The following is a 22,076-nucleotide window of genomic DNA, read 5'->3' as shown; positions in this document are numbered from 1 at the left end:
AATGCTCTGGGTCAGCCATTTGTGATTGAGGATGCACAAGCCACGGACACATTATAAACGAAGGACAAAGTCGCATCACTGTAGATGCAATTCAAGCACCTCGAAGATTGATTCTTTCGGAGCTGAACTATCACTCTTTGTAAAGTTCCCGACCAAGTACTACATCAGAAGTAAAAGAGCGGTACAGAAGTTTCACAAAATACATTTTTGCAAGGTGTAAATCAGTTTCAGACGAGACTTGTATCTGCTTCAGTGATTCTGACGAGTTTATTATTACAGATGGCTCTGAAACGGAGCATGTGCGTGCATGAGGTTACTGCTGATTTTCCGCATTCTGCAAGCTCCACTTCCTAAAATATCGACTAGAGAATGAACAAAAGGAAGACTCAAAATGCATTAAAAAAAAAAAAAAAGTTGTGTTTTAACAAAGTGTTTAAGTGGATTAGGCGGAACAGAACAGATACTGCTTCACTGCCTGCTCCAAATGGGTGACAAAGCTAAGCAGCAGCCTTTGTCACATGCACACTCAAGCACAGTGAAATTCATCCTCTGCATTTAACCCGTCTGAAGCATGGACACACGTGAGCAATGAGCGCGCACACGTACCCAGAGCAGTGGGCAGCTATGCTACAGCACCCAGGGAGCAGTTGGGAGTTGGTTGGCCTGCTCAAGAATACTTCAGCCCAAACACCTGGAGGACACGCAAACTCCACACAGAAAGGCCCTCGTCGGCCACTGGGCTCGAACCCAGAACCTTCTTGCTGCGAGGCGACAGTGCTAACCACTACGCCGCCGTGCCGCCCGCCCTGATAATGACTTGGCAAGGTTTGGGGCCACCACAAGCTGCCAAAACAGCTTCGATCGATCTACCGTGTCTCTAGCTGTACTGGAGGGATGAAGATCCTTCTTCCAAAAGATATGCCATCAATTAGTTTTGATAATTGTGCAGGACAGTGCCAACACCTCACTTGAAGTGTTAATTTGGTTTGAGATTGGCTGACTACGAAGACCATTTCATCACTCCCATCAGGACGGACATGTTTCCTCATGACCGATAGTCAGAATAAACTTTCATTGACGCTTCCCTTCCTTCCCAAGTGGACAAGTAAACCCAAGCCACTCAATGCCCTCACAGTATACCAGAGCCACCGTCAATGTCCAAGTCAAGCATTCAGACCACTCTCTTGGTTGACGCAATGACCGTGACACACTCCGTCACCAATTCTTCCTTATACATCACACGAATGCATGATCACATTCAAGGTGTGCTTCCAAAAACTAATTACTCCATTTCCAGTTGAGAGTACGTCATGCGTGTTCTGGCTGCTGCTTCTCACCAGAGCTTTTTTATTTTCTCTCTTTTTTTATTCTAATTTTTCTGGGTTTGATGTTTCAGTGTTTTAGTCCGCTGGTTGTGGTGTAGCTCCGGACCCAGTTTTGGGCGTCGGTTCCCTCCAGGCCTTGGTTGGCCGTGGGTGACGCCTGTGCTCCCAGCTCTGGACTGCAGTGAGCTCGTTGCTCATTTTAACATCGTGGTTGTCCAGCGCTCTGTGCTTTAATGCTTGGTGTGATGTTCCGAGCGATGTTGCGGCAACTGTGCTGGAGATGTGGGACTTGTTTTCGTGCGCCTTTTGGTGGGACTGCGGCTGCTACACCACTGGAATGATATCCTGACCTCTATTTGGTGGACTTTTTTTTTCCCCCCCCCTGCCTATTATTGTAAAGAAACCTTGGGTTTTGAGAAAGGCGCGATATAAATTGAAATTATTATTTAATTACAGCCTTATTTGTTGATGTCTTTCCTATGGATCAAAATGTTCACTGAAACAAAGCCAGCCGATCTGACTTAAGTGAATCGCCTGCCATATAGTCTGATGAACAAAAAACTCTTTCAAAGACATTTAGATCTTTTCCTCTTGCCATTTTGATCCAAAGTCCTGATTAGCTTGGTCTGTTCAGCATTATTATATACCACGGGGCATTGTAGATCTCTGGTATTGTCTGTTCTCATAATGTTTCTTGTTCATTTGTGACATCTGTATATTAAAGATCTTTCAAAAGAGCCACTGAAAAAAAAAATTGTTTTTTTGAACATACATGTACACTATATGGCCAAAGATTTGTGGACACCTGACCATCACACCCATGTGCGCTTGCTGAACATCCCATTCCAGATTTATTCCTCCTTTGCTGTTATAATAATCTCTGCTCTTCTGTGAAGGCTTTCCACTATGGAATACCATTTGAGACCCATTTATGCGCGAACAGAAAACCAACATTGAGCGCATGGCACCTGTTTTGAGCGAACAGAAGACCGATGTTGAGCGCAGAAACGTGTTTTGAGCGAGCACATAAAGTATACTTTGAGGGGGGGAATGAATCTCTGTGCGCAACAACAGCCCTCTGCGCGCTCTCGCTCAAATCCTGTACAGTGCGTTCCATTTGTGCCACGGCTGTCGGCCAATCACAACTATCCGCCAGGGTTGGATTGGCGGGCAACCTGACCAATCAGATTCTCCCAGCTACTCTGATTGGTCAGGTTGCCCGCCAATCCAACCCTGGCGGATAGTTGTGACTGGCCGACAGCCGTGGCACAAATGGAACGCACTGTACAGGATTTGAGCGAGCACTGCTGACATTGAGCGAGCGCGACAGAGATCAATGTCAGCAGTGCTCGCTCAAATCCTGTACAGTGCGTTCCATTTGTGCCACGGCTGTCGGCCAATCACAACTATCCGCCAGGGTTGGATTGGTGGGCAACCTGACCAATCAGAGTAGCTGGGAGAATCTGATTGGTCAGGTTGCCCGCCAATCCAACACTGGCGGATAGTTGTGATTGGCTGACAGTCGTGGCACAAATGGAACGCACTGTACAGGATTTGAGCGAGAGCGCGCAGAGGGCTGTTGTTGCGCACAGAGATTCATTCCCCCCCTCAAAGTATACTTTATGTGCTCGCTCAAAACACGTTTCTGCGCTCAACATCGGCACTCAGTGTTGGTTTTCTGTTCGCGCATAAATGAGTCTCAAATGGCATTCCATATTCCACTAGATTATGGAGCGTAGCTGTGAGGATTTGTGACCATTCAGCCACAAAAGCATTAGTGAGGCCAGGCACTGACGTTGGGGGAGGAGGTCTGGGATGCAGCCAGTTTATCACAAGGGTGTTCAGTGGGGTTGAGGTCACGACTCTGTACAGGACACTCCAGTTCTTCCACTCCAACCTTGGTACACCATGCCTACATGGAGTGCACGGTCATATCGTACTATGTTTGAGCCTCTTAGTTTCTAGGAAGGGAACTTGGAATACTACAGCATACACAGACATCCTGTACAACTGTGTGCTTTCAACTTTGTGGCAAGAAGCACATATGGGTGTGACGGTCAGATTCCTGTACAATTTTGGGCATCTATGCAGGAACATGCAAGTGTAAGTACATAGACGGGTAAATAAATAAGAAGCCTCCATCACTGAACGCATGTACACGACTAACTAAATAACCACACAGTACTTCTGCATGAACTCTGTGCGCGCATGTAGTTTAAACATTCTCTTACTTTTCTTCTCCTCCACCTCCATCACTTTCTTCTTCCACTCATCAAATGTGGGAATGTCCTCTTTACCAGGGACAGGAGGATCAGTCCCTCCCTCGGGTTCAGCCACCTATCCATAGCACAAAACAACTTTCAAGCAACTCCCATAATGACATTCACAAAAAAAAAAAAAAGACGGTTTTATACTGACAGAGCAATTAAGATCTCAGTGCTGTGCAATTTCAGGAGGATTCGATCTCCCCCTTCTGCACAGCAAAGCCTCATTTTTAATTTTCACTGAGGCTCGATGCCCAGGGAAGTGAGAGTGCAAGTCTTACATAACTGCATTACAAAGGAGCACTAAGAGTTTCCACTCTGAAGAATGTCACGCATCAAAACATATTACAGTACAAACAATGCACTCACAGTGGCACATGCACACGCGTGCGCACACAAAAAAAAAAAAAATAAATGGACTGGACTGAGGACATGGACTTAAGCTTGTCTGGGTAAAGAAGAGATCGGATGCATTAAAAGGACACTTTAAACACTTTACATTTAGCCAAGTTCTAGTGACTAAAATCTCTGTTCAGAATGAGGTACCCCAGCCTCTATCAACAGGAGTGGACCATCAACACGCACCCATTTAGGCCACAGAGCAGGGCTCGACATTAAGGACTGCCCGATTGCCCGGGATAAGTGAAACATGCATTCGGGCAAGTGGGATATCCCCAACATGTCCGACTGGGCAAGCTGGAATGAGCATATATTACAAACTAGCACCACAAAAATTAGGCTTTTTGATCTTTTATTTCAGTTCCGAAAAGCGTCCCTCACTACGTATCCGCCATTACATCTTGGCTGTTTTCTTAGTCTCGGTTTCATTTACTGCTTTGCAAGTTATTTTCTATACCCCCGCTGTTGTAGTATGGTACGCGTACTGTTTATAGACCCCTTGTGCATGACTTCACACATCACGTGATAATTACAGCTGGGGTCAGACAGACACCGTCTTTCATGCAAGCAGCTTAATCTGTCTTTAATATGGTTCATTTTTGCACCGTTTTTGCTCGTTCAAACAGAGAAATGGGTAAAAGGCATTGCCGTCTCCCTATCAAGAAAATTGTTAAATAGAAGCAAATGCTTCAAAAACAACAGGGAAATGAGCGGTTAAAGAATACGAAGAGAGGAGCTCAGCCTGAAAACTCCAGAGAAATTCACGATTGTATTTAAAATGTACTTTTACAAAAGCAGAAAGTCGGAAATGAGGATTCAAGAGTTTGCTTAAGAATCTTATTTTTTTCTGCTCACATTTGAGTTCGCTCCTTCATGAAAATGTTGGATTTTCTTAAAGGTGAAGCCGCGTCCTTATTCGACACAGAAAACCCAGATTGGTTTCAAACAACTCTGGCATATTTAAAAAAAAACAAAAAAAACCTCAACAAGGAGCAACATGCGTGATATAATCCTGAACGAACAGAACAGATTAAGAGCAGAGAGAGCTGGAGCTTCATTTCTGTTATCAGAGGAAAACAGTCCTGTGAAGTGTATATGTTTTTTTTTTTTTTTTTAAATCATCCACCTCTAGGTTTATTTAAAAAACCCACAACCTGCGCTGTGTCATAACAGACCAGCTGCACTGATTCAGTTACAAGTTGCCAGGTCTGTATAAAACATCCACAACCTACAAACTAAACAATTTTAAATTCAAACATTATCCTGTGTCATGATGCAGCACTTTATTTTTTTTTAACCTAGAGGTGGACGATATAACAAAAAACCTGATATATAAATATTCTCAAACAGTACTGTTCAAAACTCTTGGCACCCTATTGTTTTCTTCATACAAACTTAGTTATAGCACGGCTCGAAATTCGCGGTGGTCCGGTTGCCCGAGGCATTTGGCGGGTACTTCCTGTCACTAGCCAGCCCGGCTGGCTAGTTGAGGGAGAAAAAAAAAAAAAAATTATATATATTACACACACACACACACACACACCTCAAAAAATTAGAATACAATGAAAAAGTTCCTTTTTTTCATAATTTAATTCAAAAAGGTAAACTTTCATATATTCTATATTCATTACATATAAAGTGAAATAATTAAAGCCTTTTTTGTTTTAATTTTGATGATTATGGCTTATAGCTCATGAAAATCAGAAATGCAGTATCTCAAATTATTAGAATATTCCCTAAGATCAATCAAAAAAAGGATTTACAATATAGAAATGTCCAACTTCTGAAAAGTATATTCATTTATACACTCAATACTTGGTTGGGGCTCCTTTACCATGAATTACTGTATCAATGCGGTGCAGCATGGAGGTGATCAGTCTGTGGCACTGCTGAGGTGTTATTGAAGCCCAGGTTGCTTTGATAGTGGCCTTCAGCGTATCTGTATTTTTGGGTCGGCTGTTCCTCATCTTCCTCTTGACAATATCCCATAGATTCTCTATGGGGTTCAGGTCAGGCAAGTTGGCTGGCCAATCAAACACAGTAATATCATGGTCAGCAAACCATTTGGTAGTAGTTTTGGCACTGTGGGTAGGTGCCAAGTCCTGCTGGAAAAGGAAATCAGCATCTCCAAAAAGCTTGTCAGCAGATGGAAGCATGAAGTGCTCTAAAATCTCCTGGTAGATGGCTGTGTTGACTTTGGACTTGATAAAATACAGTGGACCAACACCAGCAGATGACATGGCACCCCAAATCATCACAGACTGTGGAAACTTCACACTGGGCTTCAAACACCTTGGATTCTGTGCCTCTCCACTCTTCCTCCAGACTCTAGAACCGTGATTTCCAAATTAAATGCAAAATGTACTTTCATCTGAAAAGAGGACTTTGGACCACTGAGCAACAGTCCATTTCTTTCTCTCCTTAGCCCAGATAAGACACTTCTGACATTGTCTCTGGCTCAGGAGTAGCTTGATATTAGGAATGCGAAAGTTGTAGCCCCTTTCTTGAAGATGTCTGTTCGTGATGGGTCTTGATACACTGACACCAGCCTCAGTCCACTCCTTATGAAGCTCTCCCAAGTTCTTGAATCAGCTTTTCTTGACAATCCTCTCAAGACTGCAGCCATCCCTGTTGCTTGTGCACCTTTTCCAGCCACCCTTTTCAGCAATGACCTTTTGTGGCTTACCCTCCTTGTGGAGGGCATCAGTGATCATCTTCTGGACAACAGTCAAGTCAGCAGTCTTCCCTATGATTGTGGTTGTGTGTACTGAACTAGACCGAGAGATACACTGTGTTCATACTGTTTTACTCAAACTCGAAATTAAATATTCTAATATTTTGAGATGGGTTTTTTTTGTGTTTTTGTACTGTATGCCATACTGATTAAAATTAAAATAGAAAAATGCTTGAAACATTTTGGTTTATGTGTAATGAGTCTATAATATATAACATTTTCACTTTCTTAAATAACTGATGGAAAATATTGAACTTTTTCACAATATTCTAATTTTTTGAGATGCACTAGTGTATATATATTATATATATATATATATAAAAATAAATGAATGAGTGATTCCATGTTTATGGGTACTGAAATGGGGACATGAACTTATTCACCTAAAACCATTTCTTTTTTTACCATCAGGTCACAAAACATGTAATCTTTAATGAATGATATGTTAAAAGATAACTTTAATTTTCTGAGACGTAATAAAAACATATTTATATGCCAAAGTCAAGCCTATGAGTTCCAAAATGATGTCTGTTACATTACTTCTGTTACGATTGTCCATCTCGCGTCTGTTACAAATTAATTACAATCTAGCTATATACCATGTTAATCTTATTGAAAGAATGTGTATGTTTATTCTACTACACATGTTTATTAATTATATTTGCTAAAACATCACCTTCCTATGTTTCAAAAAGTAATTCTACATTGTTAAAATTGAGAATATATATGTCCACAACACTTCTGTTACGTTCTGACTTTGGCATATAAATATGTTATTTCATCTCAGAAAACTAAAGTTATCTTTTAACATATCATTCATTAAAGATTACATGTTTTGTGACCTGACGGTAAAAAAAAGAAATGGTTTTAGGTGAATTTTTAAAAATAAGTTCATGTCCCCATTTCAGTACCCATAAGCGTGGAATCACTCATATATACATACACACACACACGAAGTGAAGATTCAGACACCCCGTCAACTAAAGCCGCCACATTAAGCGTGTGCTGTCTCATCTCATTATCTCTAGCCGCTTTATCCTGTTCTACAAGGTCACAGGCAAGCTGGAGCCTCTGTGTTCATCGATGTGCTTATCGGCAGGACGGAAAATACCGAAGAATTCTGAATCATATCGTGTACGAGTCAGGCTGTCGGTTTTTTCACTACTGCGCATGCATATAACGCATCTCGTTGAATATCGCGGTAATCATGTTATCATATTCAATAGATGTGGCCACATTATCACCCATTTAAACACGTGTTTTTGTTGTTTACATCTACATCTGCCAAAGCTACGTTGCGATGTGGAATTTTCTGAAAGGTGTACAGAAACCGCCAGACATGGGGACAAAGCGACCTCGGTCTGAAGAGGAGAAAAAGGCCGCCGATAAAGCATACAAGAAGGAGAAACGACAAAGGACTTATAAGTAAACGTGAGAGCAGGGTAGGCCTTGGCTGCGATATGATTTTTATGGAATAATTAATTTTTTCAAGTTGATTCCTAGTCAATATGAAGCTCCTAATGCTTTCTCTCTCAAATGGTTAAATACAGGAAGCATGTTGGACATATTTTGGGTGCTATAGTCATGATAGTAAGTATATTTGTTTTCAATACTCGTACACCAAGTTGCCAAGTTTTCCAATATATTATTTATTATATTATGGTGCTCTGTGTTGTTCTCATTTACAACCCCAATTCCAAAAAAAGTTGGGACAAAGTACAAATTGTAAAAAACAGAATGCAATAATTTACAAATCTCAAAAACTGATATTGTATTCACAATAGAACATAGACAACATATCAAATGTCGAAAGTGAGACATTTTGAAATTTCATGCCAAATATTGGCTCATTTCAAATTTCATGACAGCAACACATCTCAAAAAAGTTGGGACAGGGGCAATGGAGCACTTGCATGTGACGTCACAGCCGATCCAGACTGTGACAGACGCCATCTTGTCGGTCAAACGCCATATTCCGCCTTCTACTTCTACGTCTACTTCTGCTTTTACTTCTACTTTTTCTTCTGGAAAACCCTACTATATACAATTCTACTACAACGGCTGCGGCTACAAGCTCTCCCTACCTGTGCACGTTTATGTTTATTGTGTGTATTTTTGCATGTTGTTCGTCTGTACCGGACTTCAATATCCACTACAACCGTATGGACTTACTGGACATTGGTTTCCAGCAGAAAATGACGGTTTGTAGCGATTTCCATCGCATGCACAACATTCCGGACGAGAAAAAAAAAAAAAAAAAAAAAACATTCCGGACGAGATAGCGAGACCAGCAGGGTCTCCGTGGATTGTTATCGGAAGCAAAGCGAAGGAGGCGGTGCCGGGAGCGGAAGCAAAAGCGAGGCTGCAGAGCCGGCCTGTTGACTAAGCTCAGAAAACAGCCACTCAAACCTCCACTGCTAAAGCCTCTATCTCTCCAACGCCAGATCCATGTAAACAACACGGACAATTTGGAATTACCTTATTCTATTCTATAATCGGCTGGTCAGTGCTATACTCAATACTTAAGTGACTTACCCATCCAATGAGGATTCTTGTTTACAAGATGCCACATCTGAGTCGCTGACAAATCCTGAATTTCTGTAGAGATAACTGTCCAGAGATTTATAAGCACGCAGTGCTTCACCACTGAACAGCGAGGGAAAGTTAATGAGGTAATTATACACGTCTGGGTATTCCGCTGGCAGTTCAAAATCCGGTCGTGAAAACTCCGTCCGGAAAGCCATAAGGGTCACAAATCTGTAGATCGTTTATTTTAGACATGTATCTAGTTATCTGTTCATTCGAAAAATGAGCCGTGTAGTCCGTCGGTTGAAATTGATCCATTCTGTACACGAGTGCAGCAGTATTCAGCGGTGTTTTTGACCGACAAGATGGCGGTTGTGTACTTTCCGGTCACGTGACTGCAAGATCTCTATAAGAGACTGGAAAAGTTAAAGGTACAAAAAAGGAACAGCTGGAGGACCAAATTGCAACTCATCAGGTCAATTGGCAATAGGTCATTAACATGACTGGGTATAAAAAGAGCATCTTGGAGTGGCAGCGGCTCTCAGAAGTAAAGATGGGAAGAGGATCATCAATCCCCCTAATTCTGCGCCAACAAATAGTGGAGCAATATCAGAAAGGAGTTCGACAGTGTAAAATCGCAAAGAGTTTGAACATATCATCTACAGTGCATAATATCATCAAAAGATTCAGAGAATCTGGAAGAATCTCTGTGCGTAAGGGCAGGGGTGATAGCGTTCCGGCGCCGCGCCGGATTTCCGGCGTACCGGAATTCCCTTTACTGTCTATCTGCGCATCTCAGAATGACACAGGACAATGGGCGAACTAGATTTTTTTTTTCCCCCAGCCACGGTACGCCGGAAATCCGGCGCAGCGCCGGAACGCTATCACCCCTGGCGTAAGGGTCAAGGCCGGAAAACCATACTGGGTGCCTGTGATCTTCGGGCCCTTAGACGGCACTGCATCACATACAGGCATGCTTCTGTATTGGAAATCACAAAATGGGCTCAGGAATATTTCCAGAGAACATTATCTGTGAACACAATTCACTGTGCCATCCGCCGTTGCCAGCTAAAACTCTATAGTTCAGAGAAGAAGCCGTGTCTAAACATGATCCAGAAGCGCAGACGTCTTCTCTGGCTCATTTAAAATGGACTGTGGCAAAGTGGAAAACTGTTCTGTGGTCAGACGAATCAAAATTTGAAGTTCTTTATGGAAATCAGGGACGCTGTGCCATTCGGACTAAAGAGAAGGACGACCCAAGTTGTTATCGGCGCTCAGTTCAGAAGCCTGCATCTCTGATGGTATGGGGTTGCATTAGTGCGTGTGGCATGGGCAACTTACACATCTGGAAAGACACCATCAATGCTGAAAGGTATATCCAGGTTCTAGAGCAACATATGCTCCCATCCAGACGACGTCTCTTTCAGGGAAGACCTTGCATTTTCCAACATGACGATGCCAAACCACATACTGCATCAATTACAGCATCATGGCTGTGTAGAAGAAGGGTCCGGGTACTGAACTGGCCAGCCTGCAGACCAGATCTTTCACCCATAGAAAACATTTGGCGCATCATAAAACAGAAGATACGACAAAAAAGACCTAAGACAGTTGAGTAACTAGAATCCTACATTAGACAAGAATGGGTTAACATTCCTATCCCTAAACTTGAGCAACTTGTCTCCTCAGTCCCCAGACGTTTACAGACTGTTGTAAAGAGAAAAGGGGATGTCTCACCGTGGTAAACATGGCCTTGTCCCAACTTTTTTGAGATGTGTTGGCATGGAAGAAAAAAAACAAAAAAACAAAAAAAAAAACCTAATTTTTCCTCTTTAAATGATACATTTTCTCAGTTTAAACATTTGATATGTCATCTATGTTCTATTCTGAATAAAATATGGAATTTTGAAAATTCCACATCATTGCATTCCGTTTTTATTTACAATTTGTACTTTGTCCCAACTTTTTTGGAATCGGAGTTGTATGCATTTAACAACAGTATCAAAATACTCAGGTCTTGAAATACAGTTGTGTTCACAATTATTCAACCCCCACTGACATTAAGTGTTTTGGCCAGTTTGACATTGATTTTGATCATTTCAGTCATCTTATTTACAATTAAATCAAAGAGGCACTTGTAAATTAGAAAAATATAATCTAACATTTATAATAAAATTACCACAAATGTCTTTTCTGTGCTCACATCATTATCAGTTTTATTCAACCCCCAAGTGACATTCATTCTTAGTACTTAGTACAACATCCTTTTCCAGTTATAACATCTTTCAAGCGTGAAGCATAGCTTGACAAGTGTCTTGCAGTGACCAACGGGTATCTTAGCCCATTCTTCATGGGCAAAAGCCTCCAGTTCAGTCACATTCTTAGGCTTGCGCGCTGCAACTGCCTTCTTTAGGTCCCACCAGAGGTTCTCAATCGGATTTAAGTCTGGTGACTGCGATGGCCACTCCAGAATGTTCCAGCCCTTCATCTTCAACCATGCTCTAGTGGACTTGGATGTGTGCTTAGGATCATTGTCCTGTTGAAAGGTCCAACGTCTCCCAAGCCGCAGGTTTGTGACAGACTCCATCACATTTTCTTCCAAGATTTCCTGGTACTGAAGATAATTCATGGTACCCTGCACACAATGAAGCTTCCCTGTACCATTAGAAGCAAAACAGCCCCAAAGCATAATTGGCCCCCCGCCATGCTTCACAGTAGGCAAGGTGTTCTTTTCTTCATAGGCCTGGTTCTTCCTCCTCCAAACATAGTGCTGGTCCATGGGCCCAAACAGTTCTAATTTAGTTTCATCAGTCCACAGAACACTTTCACAAAACTTTTGTGGCTTGTCCAGATGACTTTTGGCATACTGCAGTCGACTTTTCTTATTCTTTGGAGTCAGCACAGGGGGTGCGCCTGGGAGTTCTGGCATAGAGGCCGTCATTACGCAGTGTGCGCCTTATTGTCTGTGCTGAAACCTCAATGCCCACATCTGACAGATCTTTTTTCAGTTCCTCACCAGTCACACGGGGATTTTTGTCCACCTGGCGCTTCAGGTAGCGCACAGCAGTCGCCGTCAGGATCTTCTTTCTGCCACGACCAGGTAGCGTTTCCACTGTGCCCTTTGCCTTGAATTTACAGATGATGCTTCCGATAGTATCTCTTGGAATGTTTAACATTTTGGAAATCTTATATCCATTGCCATTCTTGTGAAGAGAAATAACCTCTTCTCTTGTCTTCTGGGACCATTCTCTTGCCTTCACCATGTTTGTCAACACACCAGTAAATGTCTAGAAGGAGCTGAGTATCAGTCCTTTTAAATCTGCCTAATTGGTGCTTATTATCCTTGCTTGATGCTCGTTGACATCCACAGGTGTTTTCAATACCTGATTGAAAACACTTGAATGAACATCTGTTCTTAAGAGTGGTAGTCTTAGGTGGTGTTTACATTAGACCGTATCAGCAGATCATCAGATTAACGTTTTTAAAACGATTCGCATGCACACAGCAACGCCAATACACGGATACGCTAATCACATGACTAATTAGACGGCACGTCACATGATCCCAGTGCATATCGGGCATGAGCAAGTCACTCACCACTTGCAAGTGGAAGGATGGCAAGCGAACACCTTCTCCAGCAGATAAACACACCTGGCTGTGATGTTCATGTTCTCACTGAGTTTAAGCGCCTGAAGGAGGTAAACAAGTTGAAATGTGTAAATAAACCTCAGTGCAGCTCAGCGCTTCCTCCTGCGCTCCAAATCACTCCGCCCTGAACAGCGAGTGCCCTCTGGAGGGTGCGCACTCCGGCCCTGCGCAGCTCACAGAGCGCGCGAGTGAAGCGCACGAGCAGTGATTCGGGACTGAGCCGCTGTGTGTGTGTGATCCCAACGCCAGCGAATCAGGAAGGTGGATGTCACAGTGACGTTGTCCAATGACAACGTCAGCTAAAGCTCAGCACTGCATTTCCTCGTTCCTCAATGTTTACACAGCACCGGATCAGATACGAACTGGGTTGAATACGTGGGCCCTGGCGGATTCAAGTTGTTCCGCCTGTGGAGTCGTTTCTCGGCGTTTTAATGTGCACGACAGTGCATCCGCGACGAAAACGAGACGGATACGGTCTAATGTAAACACCACCTTAAAGGGGTTGAATAATTGTGTCAATGAAGAAATCACAAAAAGGCCATTTAATACTTTATTACAAAAGCAATTGATGTCATTTTAGTTGCATTTGGTTCTTTAACAAGTCCTTGTAAGATGTCATTATGAACACAATTACAAATGTACACTGAATTCCCTAAAACCCTTTACAGCATTGGGGGTTGAATAATTTTGAACACAACTGTAAATGCACATTAGGTCATGAACAATGGTAGCTACTCTCTTGCGTTATTTTTGACAGAAGTAAAATTCATACATGAACAAATTTTGGCTAGTTGATTTTCTGTTTGGCGAGTTACTTTGGAAGGTAACTAGTCCGGCTGGCTGGTGAAAAAATAAATAAATAAATTCTAGGCCTGTATAGATTTCTACATTATCGAGTAATGAGTCTACAGTCAGAGAGAGAGTTCTACACAAACACTGAACTTTACAACAGCTGCATGCATCTCATCTCATCTCATTATCTCTAGCCGCTTTATCCTTCTACAGGGTCGCAGGCAAGCTGGAGCCTATCCCAGCTGACTACGGGTGAAAGGCGGGGTACACCCTGGACAAGTCGCCAGGTCATCACAGGGCTGACACATAGACACAGACAACCATTCGCACTCACATTCACACCTACGGTCAATTTAGAGTCACCAGTTAAACCTAACCTGCATGTCTTTGGACTGTGGGGGAAACCGGAGCACCCGGAGGAAACCCACGCGGACACGGGGAGAACATGCAAACTCCGCACAGAAAGGCCCTCGCCGGCCCCGGGGCTCGAACCCAGGACCTTCTTGCTGTGAGGCGACAGCGCTAACCACTACACCACCGTGCCGCCAGCTGCATGCATGTGAAATGGAAATTTAATCAACTAAGGCAGGAAAAACTGTTTTGGATAAAACTGTTATTGTCCTTTACAAGTAAAACGTAACCAATAAGCGAACTTAATAAATCAATAACCAAACTTTAACTCGACGTGTGAGCTTCATTTTATGTTGCAATTCACAACTAAGCTATGGTTTTCCTAAAAATAAATAAAAGTGTTAATGAAAATAAAAAAATAAAAAGGTAGTACTCGCAAAATAGGGGGCAAGTGATCATATTGGGGTGGGCAAGTGGAAATTTACCCCACTTGCTCCCTAGGGCAAGTGGGTTTAAAAGTTAATGTTGAGCCCTGCAGACGCCTCTTTACATACTGTGTTTTTGTTTTTTCCTCCAAAGGAAACTTTGTGACCGTTGTCACAGTAAAATTTCTCACTTCTGCAGAAGAAACTGCAAAAATAGACTACATCACCTTCCTGGTGTAATACAGGTAGTGTTCCCGGTCACTACTGAAACACTCCTTCACCATTGTTTTAGATTAGAGCACGGGGAGAAAGTCTGAATACCAAGATCAACAGGCTAGATATTAATAAACACGCTTGTTCGTTAATGAAGAAGTTCTCAGTCATATTATAATTTTGGCACGTGTATTTACCACCTTCTGGTCCTCTGAGGGGTGTGAGGCATTGACTGGGTCCTCTGAGGGGTGTGAGGCATTGACTGTGTGCTCTGGCTCTGCGAGGACCGGCTCAGCCGAATCCAGAGAGGCAGTCAGGTCAGCATCGGTCCCTGGATCCTGATTCTCTACTGATTCCACCAATACACTGAAGAGAGAGACAGATGAAGGAAGAAAAAAAAAAAAAAAGCCTATTAAAACAGATGACAGGATTTTTGCACCCAAATGATCAAACCGCTTGTTTTGACAAGAGGTGAAAGTATTAGCATATTGAAATACACAAGGGGGTGTGCAGGGGCGAGGCAGATGAGGAACCACTGTGCTTCCGGTGCTCCTGTTACTGCATTATCCAGCTGTAATCAAGATACCCTGGTTGTTTTGAGTAGTTCTAAGTTGGGTAACCTTGGAGGTGCTCAGTACTCACCTGCTGAGTGTGGAGACAGAGGCAAGGAGCTGGCTAAAGAGGGCCACAGAGCCCAGCTCACACTGACTGGCACTAGAGTTCTTTAGTGGGGCACCAGCACTGCCAACCTCTAGTGCACTGACGGGAACAATCATACGCCATTTACCATCAATCCTAGGAATCTGTTAGTTAAATATGCAGATAATATAACTCTTAGTGTGCTCATTTCTGCCAGCAAAAGCTCTGTTGAGGATTCTGAATTAGAAGTGTATTCTTTCATAAGGTGGGCTGACGAAAACAAAATGATCCATCTTAAGAAAATGTGGGAACGTCTAAAAGTGCCATTCCACCATTGGATGTATTCTTTGGCATAAAATACAATATATTTTGACAACATATATAAATGGTATCACTAGATAGAGAAATCTTTTAGCTTCAAAATGATATATCAAACAATTTGACAACGACAAGTATATTAAATTTTGCGACCAAAGTCACCTACCCTTTTAATTTCCGCGCATGATGTCATCGGCAGGTTCCCCTTCTTGTGTACCACGTGACGTGTGACGTGGCACATATCAGCAATGGCGGATAGAACGCGATAAAAATACCAATAAATCTAGCTAACTGAAAGTTTAACTCAATTTTTAGCCATTTTTTTGGCCCCCATATACGAAGAGAAATGACTCTCTCACTTTGGGGGTTTCCTGGTCTAAAAATAGACAGACACGTGGTACACAAGAAGGGGAACCTGCCGATGACATCACGTTTCACTACCGCGCGGAAATTAAAAGGGTAGGTGACTTTGGTCGCAAAATTAATATACTTGTCGTTGTCAAAAAATTATGTTTGATATTTCATCTCATCTCATTATCTCTAGCCGCTTTATCCTTCTACAGGGTCGCAGGCAAGCTGGAGCCTATCCCAGCTGACTACGGGCGAAAGGCGGGGTACACCCTGGACAAGTCGCCAGGTCATCACAGGGCTGACACAGACACACACAACCATTCACACTCACATTCACACCTACGGCCAATTTAGAGTCACCAGTTAACCTAACCTGCATGTCTTTGGACTGTGGGGGAAACCGGAGCACCCGGAGGAAACCCACGCGGACACGGGGAGAACATGCAAACTCCACACAGAAAGGCCCTCGCCGGCCCCGGGGCTCGAACCCAGGACCTTCTTGCTGTGAGGCGACAGCGCTAACCACTACACCACCGTGCCGCCCTGATATATCATTTTGAAGCTAAAAGATTTCTCTGTCTAGTCATATTGTCATAAAATATATTGTATTTTATGCCAAAGAATACATCCAATGGTGGAATGGCACTTTAAGGGGAAAGAGTACCAAGTCGTCCCCCCCGACCTACTGACCATCATTCAACGTAAAGATAAACTTCAACTGTTGGAGGTAACGTTTGAGGAGAATCCTACAAATCGGGACACTCATTTTGAAAATCTCCTCAGCAAAGCTAGTCGTCGTCTATATATCCTTAGAGTCTGTAAATATTATAAATTTCCTATTATCAGCTTAGATTTACTTTTTCAAAAGTTTAATATTATCCATATTTACATATGCTATAGAGATCTGGGGCAGTGCCTTCTATAGTCAGTATTTACACTACCGTTCAAAAGTTTGGGGTCACCCAGACAATTTTGTCTTTTCCATGAAAAGTCACACCTTCACCCATTCAGTCGTTCCAACTGGGATTACAGACGCACCATTAACCGAGTTCAAACTATTCGTCAAACCATTATTTCACCTACATCAGCTTTGAGAAAAGCTCCTGAGGCTTTCCGGTTGAGAGTACGTCGTGTGCATTCTGGCTGCCGCTTCTCACCAGAGCTTTTTTTTTATTTTAATTTTCTTTTTCAATTTTCATTATATTTATTTTTTTTTTCTGTGTGTTTGTGTAGTTTGATGTTTGAGTGTTTTGTCCGCCAGCTGTGGTGTAGCTCCGGACCCAGTTTTGGGCGTTGGTTCCCTCCAGGCCTTGGTTCACTGTGGGTGATGCCTGCGCTCCCAGCTGTGGACTGCAGTGAGCTCGCTGCTCATTTAACATTTGTGGTTGTCCAGTGCTCTGCGCTTTAATGCTTGGCGTGATGTTCCGAGTGATGTTGCTCGGTGGCGTCGCGGCAGCTGTGCAGGCGGTTTGGGACACGCCAGCGCTCTGCGTGGCGGAGCTTCTGTGCTCGCTTTGTGGATCCATGGCGTGGTGTTTGAGCGATGTTGCTGACGGTGTCACGGTGGCTGTGCTAGAGATGTGGGACTCGTTTTCATGCGCCTTTTGGTGGGACTGTGGCTGCTACACCACTGGAATTACATCCTGACTCCTACTTGGTGGACTTTATTTTTTATTATTTATTCATTTATTTATTATTGTTATTATTTTTTTCTTTGTCTATAATTGTAAAGCGTCCTTGGGTTTCTTGAAAGGCGCTATACAAGTTGAAATTATTATTATTATTATTATTATTATTATCATTATTATTATTATTAAGGTGAACACTGATTTATGGGATTGGAGTGACAGAGAAATAGCCCATTTCTAAAATGACAACCCAAAACAAAAAAGGGTTGTTTTCCAATCAGGGTACAAAGTTTGTGTCACAGGGGTCCAAAATTCAAATTGATTCAAACTGGTTCTTGTACCAGTTTTTAAGTGAAGGACAAGTTAAAGAACAGATTTCAGGTAATTTTTTGACGTGTGTATGGTAGTTTTGTGTAATCTGCTATAAAGATAAAGAAGATTAAGTGTAGCTTTAAGCAGGGCTGGGAGAAACAAATGAAGTGATTCTCAGAGAGGACTTTTTTTTTTTGGACAATTCAGAATCCACTACTTCCATAGTGCTTTTAAATACAAGGCTGTAAGCTTTGTGTTAGTTGTCTCTAATATTTACGTCCCGATATCTTGACCACATTTTAGGATGAAAATAATCATTTTAGATACACTACCGTTCAAAAGTTTGGGGTCACCCAGACAATTTTGTGTTTTCCATGAAAAGTCACACTTTTATTTCCCACCATAAGTTGTAAAATGAATAGAAAATATAGTCAAGACATTTTTCTGGCCATTTTGAGCATTTAATCGACCCCACAAATGTGATGCTCCAGAAACTCAATCTGCTCAAAGGAAGGTCAGTTTTATAGCTTCTCTAAAGAGCTCAACTGTTTTCAGCTGTGCTAACATGATTGTACAAGGGTTTTCTAATCATCCATTAGCCTTCTGAGGCAATGAGCAAACACATTGTACCATTAGAACACTGGAGGGATCTGGCCCTTTTCCACTACCCTTTTTCAGCTCGCTTCAGCCCGACATGGCTCGCGTTTCGACTATCTAAGAACAGCACGACTCAGCTCGCTTCAGCCCTGCTCAGCCCCCAAAACTCGCACGGTTTTGGAGTGGGGCTGAAGCGAGCCAAACCGAGCCGAGTGGGGCTAGGGGCGTGAGCAGACACTCCCCTGTGCACTGATTGGTGAGGAGGAGTGTCCTCACATGCCCACACACGCCCCGCGAGCACGCTGGGATCTGTAAACACCGTAAACCCGGAAGAAGAATTACGAATTACGAGAATTTCTGAAGCCTTATGCGCCTCGCCTCATCTATACGCTCTTGCCAGTATCTGTTGGCGTTGTCGGTGACAACAAGCCACAGCACCAAGACCAGCAACACTAACGACTCCATGTCCTCCATGTTTATTGTTTACTATCCGGGTTGTGAGACTATCGCTTAAAAGCTCACTGATGTCACTGTTTGCGCCGCCTAACGACATCACATGATGTCCACCCACTTTCGCTAACTCCACCCAATGTGTCCACCCACTTCCAGCCAGCACGGTTCAGCGCGGTTGTAGTCGAAATGCAGCTCCAACAGCCCCACTCAGCACGGCTCAGCCGCGTTGGTAGTGGAAAAGCGGCATTAGTTGCTGGAAATGGGCCTCTATACACCTATGGAGATGTTGCACCAAAAACCAGACATTTGCAGCTAGAATAGTCATTTACCACATTAGCAATATATAGAGTGGATTTCTGATTAGTTTAAAGTGATCTTCATTGAAAAGAACAGTGCTTTTCTTTCAAAAACAAGGACATTTCAAAGTGACCCCAAACTTTTGAACGGTATTGTAAGTCGAATAGATAAGTTATTTGCTAGGGCTCATTAATTTGGGTACTGCTCCAAAAAATACCTCATTATGGATATTTTGAACAACCGAGATTGGAAGTTGCGGAATAGGATTACAACCACTGACCCTGCCCTTAGTGAATTACCGTCAATAAGGACTAGACAGCTCAGGGACAGAGTGCACCAGTACATACTTCCTAGAGTACCAACTGACCGATTTAAATCGGTTTTTATAAATCGGTTTCTTTTTAAATAGATAGAATAGTTCATATTTTAGGACATTATTATATTAGTTAGTAGTTTATATATTTATACTTTCCACCCCTCTTTATCTTTTGTAAAATTAGGCACTTCTGTTGCCTTTTATTCATTTTGTATTTAAATAAAAAGACAGATGGACAGAAATGGAGAACAGTACAGAAGAAAGCGCAAAGGGAGAAAAGTCAGGAAAGAGGATATTATCCAGGGTCCAGGACGGCTTCAGCACAGATTAGGAATGGACGTCCTGAGTCCTGTGGACAGTTGACCAGTTTTGAAGAAGAAATCTTTGTCACATGCACACTTCAAGCACAGTGAAATTCATCCTCTGCATTTAACCCATCTGAAGCAGTGAACACACGCACACACTCAGAGCAGTGGGCAGCCATACTACAGTGCCCGGGGAGCAGTCAGGGGTCAGGTACCTTGCCCAAGGGCACTTCAGCCCAAGGCCGCCCCACGTTAACCTAACAGAAAGGCCCTCACCAGCCGCTGGGTTCAAACCCGGAACCTTCTTGCTGTGAGGCGACCGTGCTAACCACTACACCACCGTGCCGCCCCCATGGTCTATCTGATTTTCCTGGAGCAAGCCCATGTACAACAGCAATAGCAACACTCAATATTGGTGATTTGGGCCAAGTTTGAACAAATAAATACTTTTTTTTTTTTTTTTTTTAATATAAAGTCAAAGCTGTATAATCATAGTTCATTTCAATTTAGGCAATTTTATAAACTTAACTGGGAAATCTTTATACGTTGGTGCACAAATTAACTACAGGAAATGTGAATTAAACAAACAATTACTAAACCAGGCGGCACGGTGGTGTAGTGGTTAGCGCTGTCGCCTCACAGCAAGAAGGTCCGGGTTCGAGCCCCGTGGCCGGCGAGGGCCTTTCTGTGCGGAGTTTGCATGTTCTCCCCGTGTCTGCGTGGGTTTCCTCCGGGTGCTCCGGTTTCCCCCACAGTCCAAAGACATGCAGGTTAGGTTAACTGGTGACTCTAAATTGACCGTAGGTGTGAATGTGAGTGTGAATGGTTGTCTGTGTCTATGTGTCAGCCCTGTGATGACCTGGCGACTTGTCCAGGGTGTACCCCGCCTTTCGCCCGTAGTCAGCTGGGATAGGCTCCAGCTTGCCTGCGACCCTGTAGAAGGATAAAGCGGCTAGAGATAATGAGATGAGATGAATTACTAAACCAACCAAGTCTTCCAATTAGAGCCCTGCACTCCCGTGGGACCCGACGCAAAGCAGTGCGGCGCGGGACAAATTTTGAAAGCTCATTGCGGGCGGGAGGGGGGAGTGCACAATGCGGGAGCGGGCGGGAGAGGTGATAAGCTGCAGTCCCGCTAACTAAAAATGTGTTTAAAATAAAATTTATAAATGATTAATTTATGTCTATAATATATAATTTGTGCTGGATATTTTATTTGGCATTAATAAAAACATTTTAAGATGCCTATATTTGCCGATGTGGTTGTGGCAGCGGGGGCGTGGCCAAGCAGCAGTCTGTGAATGGAGGGCGGGGTCGGGGAAGGTAAGTGGCTAGGTCATTACACCTGATGTCAATTTGTGTGTGTTTGTTGCAGGGATGGAGTATAAAGGGAGGGGGAGAGGAGAGAAGAGGGATTCGCTCCCCGACCACAACACGTGTGTGTGTGTGTGTGAGTGAACGAGTGAAAGAAAGAAAGCTGAAAAGCTCAATAAAGTGAACTGTGTTTATCGGGGATTACTACAGTGGTGCCGAAACCCGCACTGCGTGTCCCGGGTTTCGGCACCACTGTTGTAATCCCCGATGTGGGTGGAGCACAGAAGCACAGCAGGCGAGAGTTCGTGTTCACACCCACTCACTGAGCTTTTCAGCTTACTTTCACTCATTCGCTCACTCACACGCGTGTTGTGGTCAGGAGCAAATCCCTCTTCTCTCCTCTCCCCCTCCCTTTATACTCCATCCCTGCAACAAACAAACACACAAATTGACATCAGGTGTAATGACCTAGCCACTTTCCTTCCCCGACCCCGCCCTCCATTCACAGACTGCTGCTTGGCCACGCCCCCGCTGCCACAGTGGTTTAATCTCGCGTACGTTTCCGATTCCTTTCCGCTCTTCCGTGTTTGAGATCTCTGATCATGGCAGAAGAGCAGAGCTCCTCTAGTGAAGCTCACAATGGGTATCTCTGTAAAGCCTCAGCTGAGCATGCCGCCTGGTAACGCGCACCCTCGCTACGTGCGCTAGGTGAAGGATCGGTCAGTGGAGAGCTCAGCTAAGCTCAGCATGTTTAATTCCCCAAGCCAATGACAAGAACTTTCGTGAGAAATAACGCGAACGTCTGCATCATGCGGGATTTGTGGGCGGGAGCGGGACAAAATATGGCAGGCGCGGGCGGGAGCGGGACT

The 22,076-nt window shown here is 43.4% G+C and overlaps 1 protein-coding gene across 7 annotated transcripts in view; it reads right to left on the bottom strand.

Annotated features, from left to right (window-relative positions):
• Positions 1–22,076, bottom strand: part of suco (SUN domain containing ossification factor) — a 192,317-nt gene that overhangs the window by 59,170 nt on the left and 111,071 nt on the right. For 6 of the 7 annotated variants that reach the window (XM_060917568.1, XM_060917570.1, XM_060917572.1 and 3 more), the window contains exons 5-6: positions 14,875–15,043; positions 3,557–3,662 (exon numbers count right to left, since the gene is read on the bottom strand). In XM_060917568.1, the coding sequence (XP_060773551.1) occupies positions 3,557–3,662; positions 14,875–15,043 (275 nt within the window). The remainder of the gene's footprint in view (positions 1–3,556; positions 3,663–14,874; positions 15,044–22,076) is intronic. The other variant, XM_060917569.1, reaches the window with a different exon arrangement.

This window comes from Neoarius graeffei, chromosome 3, assembly GCF_027579695.1.
Source record: "Neoarius graeffei isolate fNeoGra1 chromosome 3, fNeoGra1.pri, whole genome shotgun sequence".
Lineage (NCBI taxonomy): Eukaryota > Metazoa > Chordata > Actinopteri > Siluriformes > Ariidae > Neoarius > Neoarius graeffei.
The sequence above is the reverse complement of the archived record's forward strand: the minus strand, read 5'-3'. Positions and strand labels throughout refer to the sequence as shown.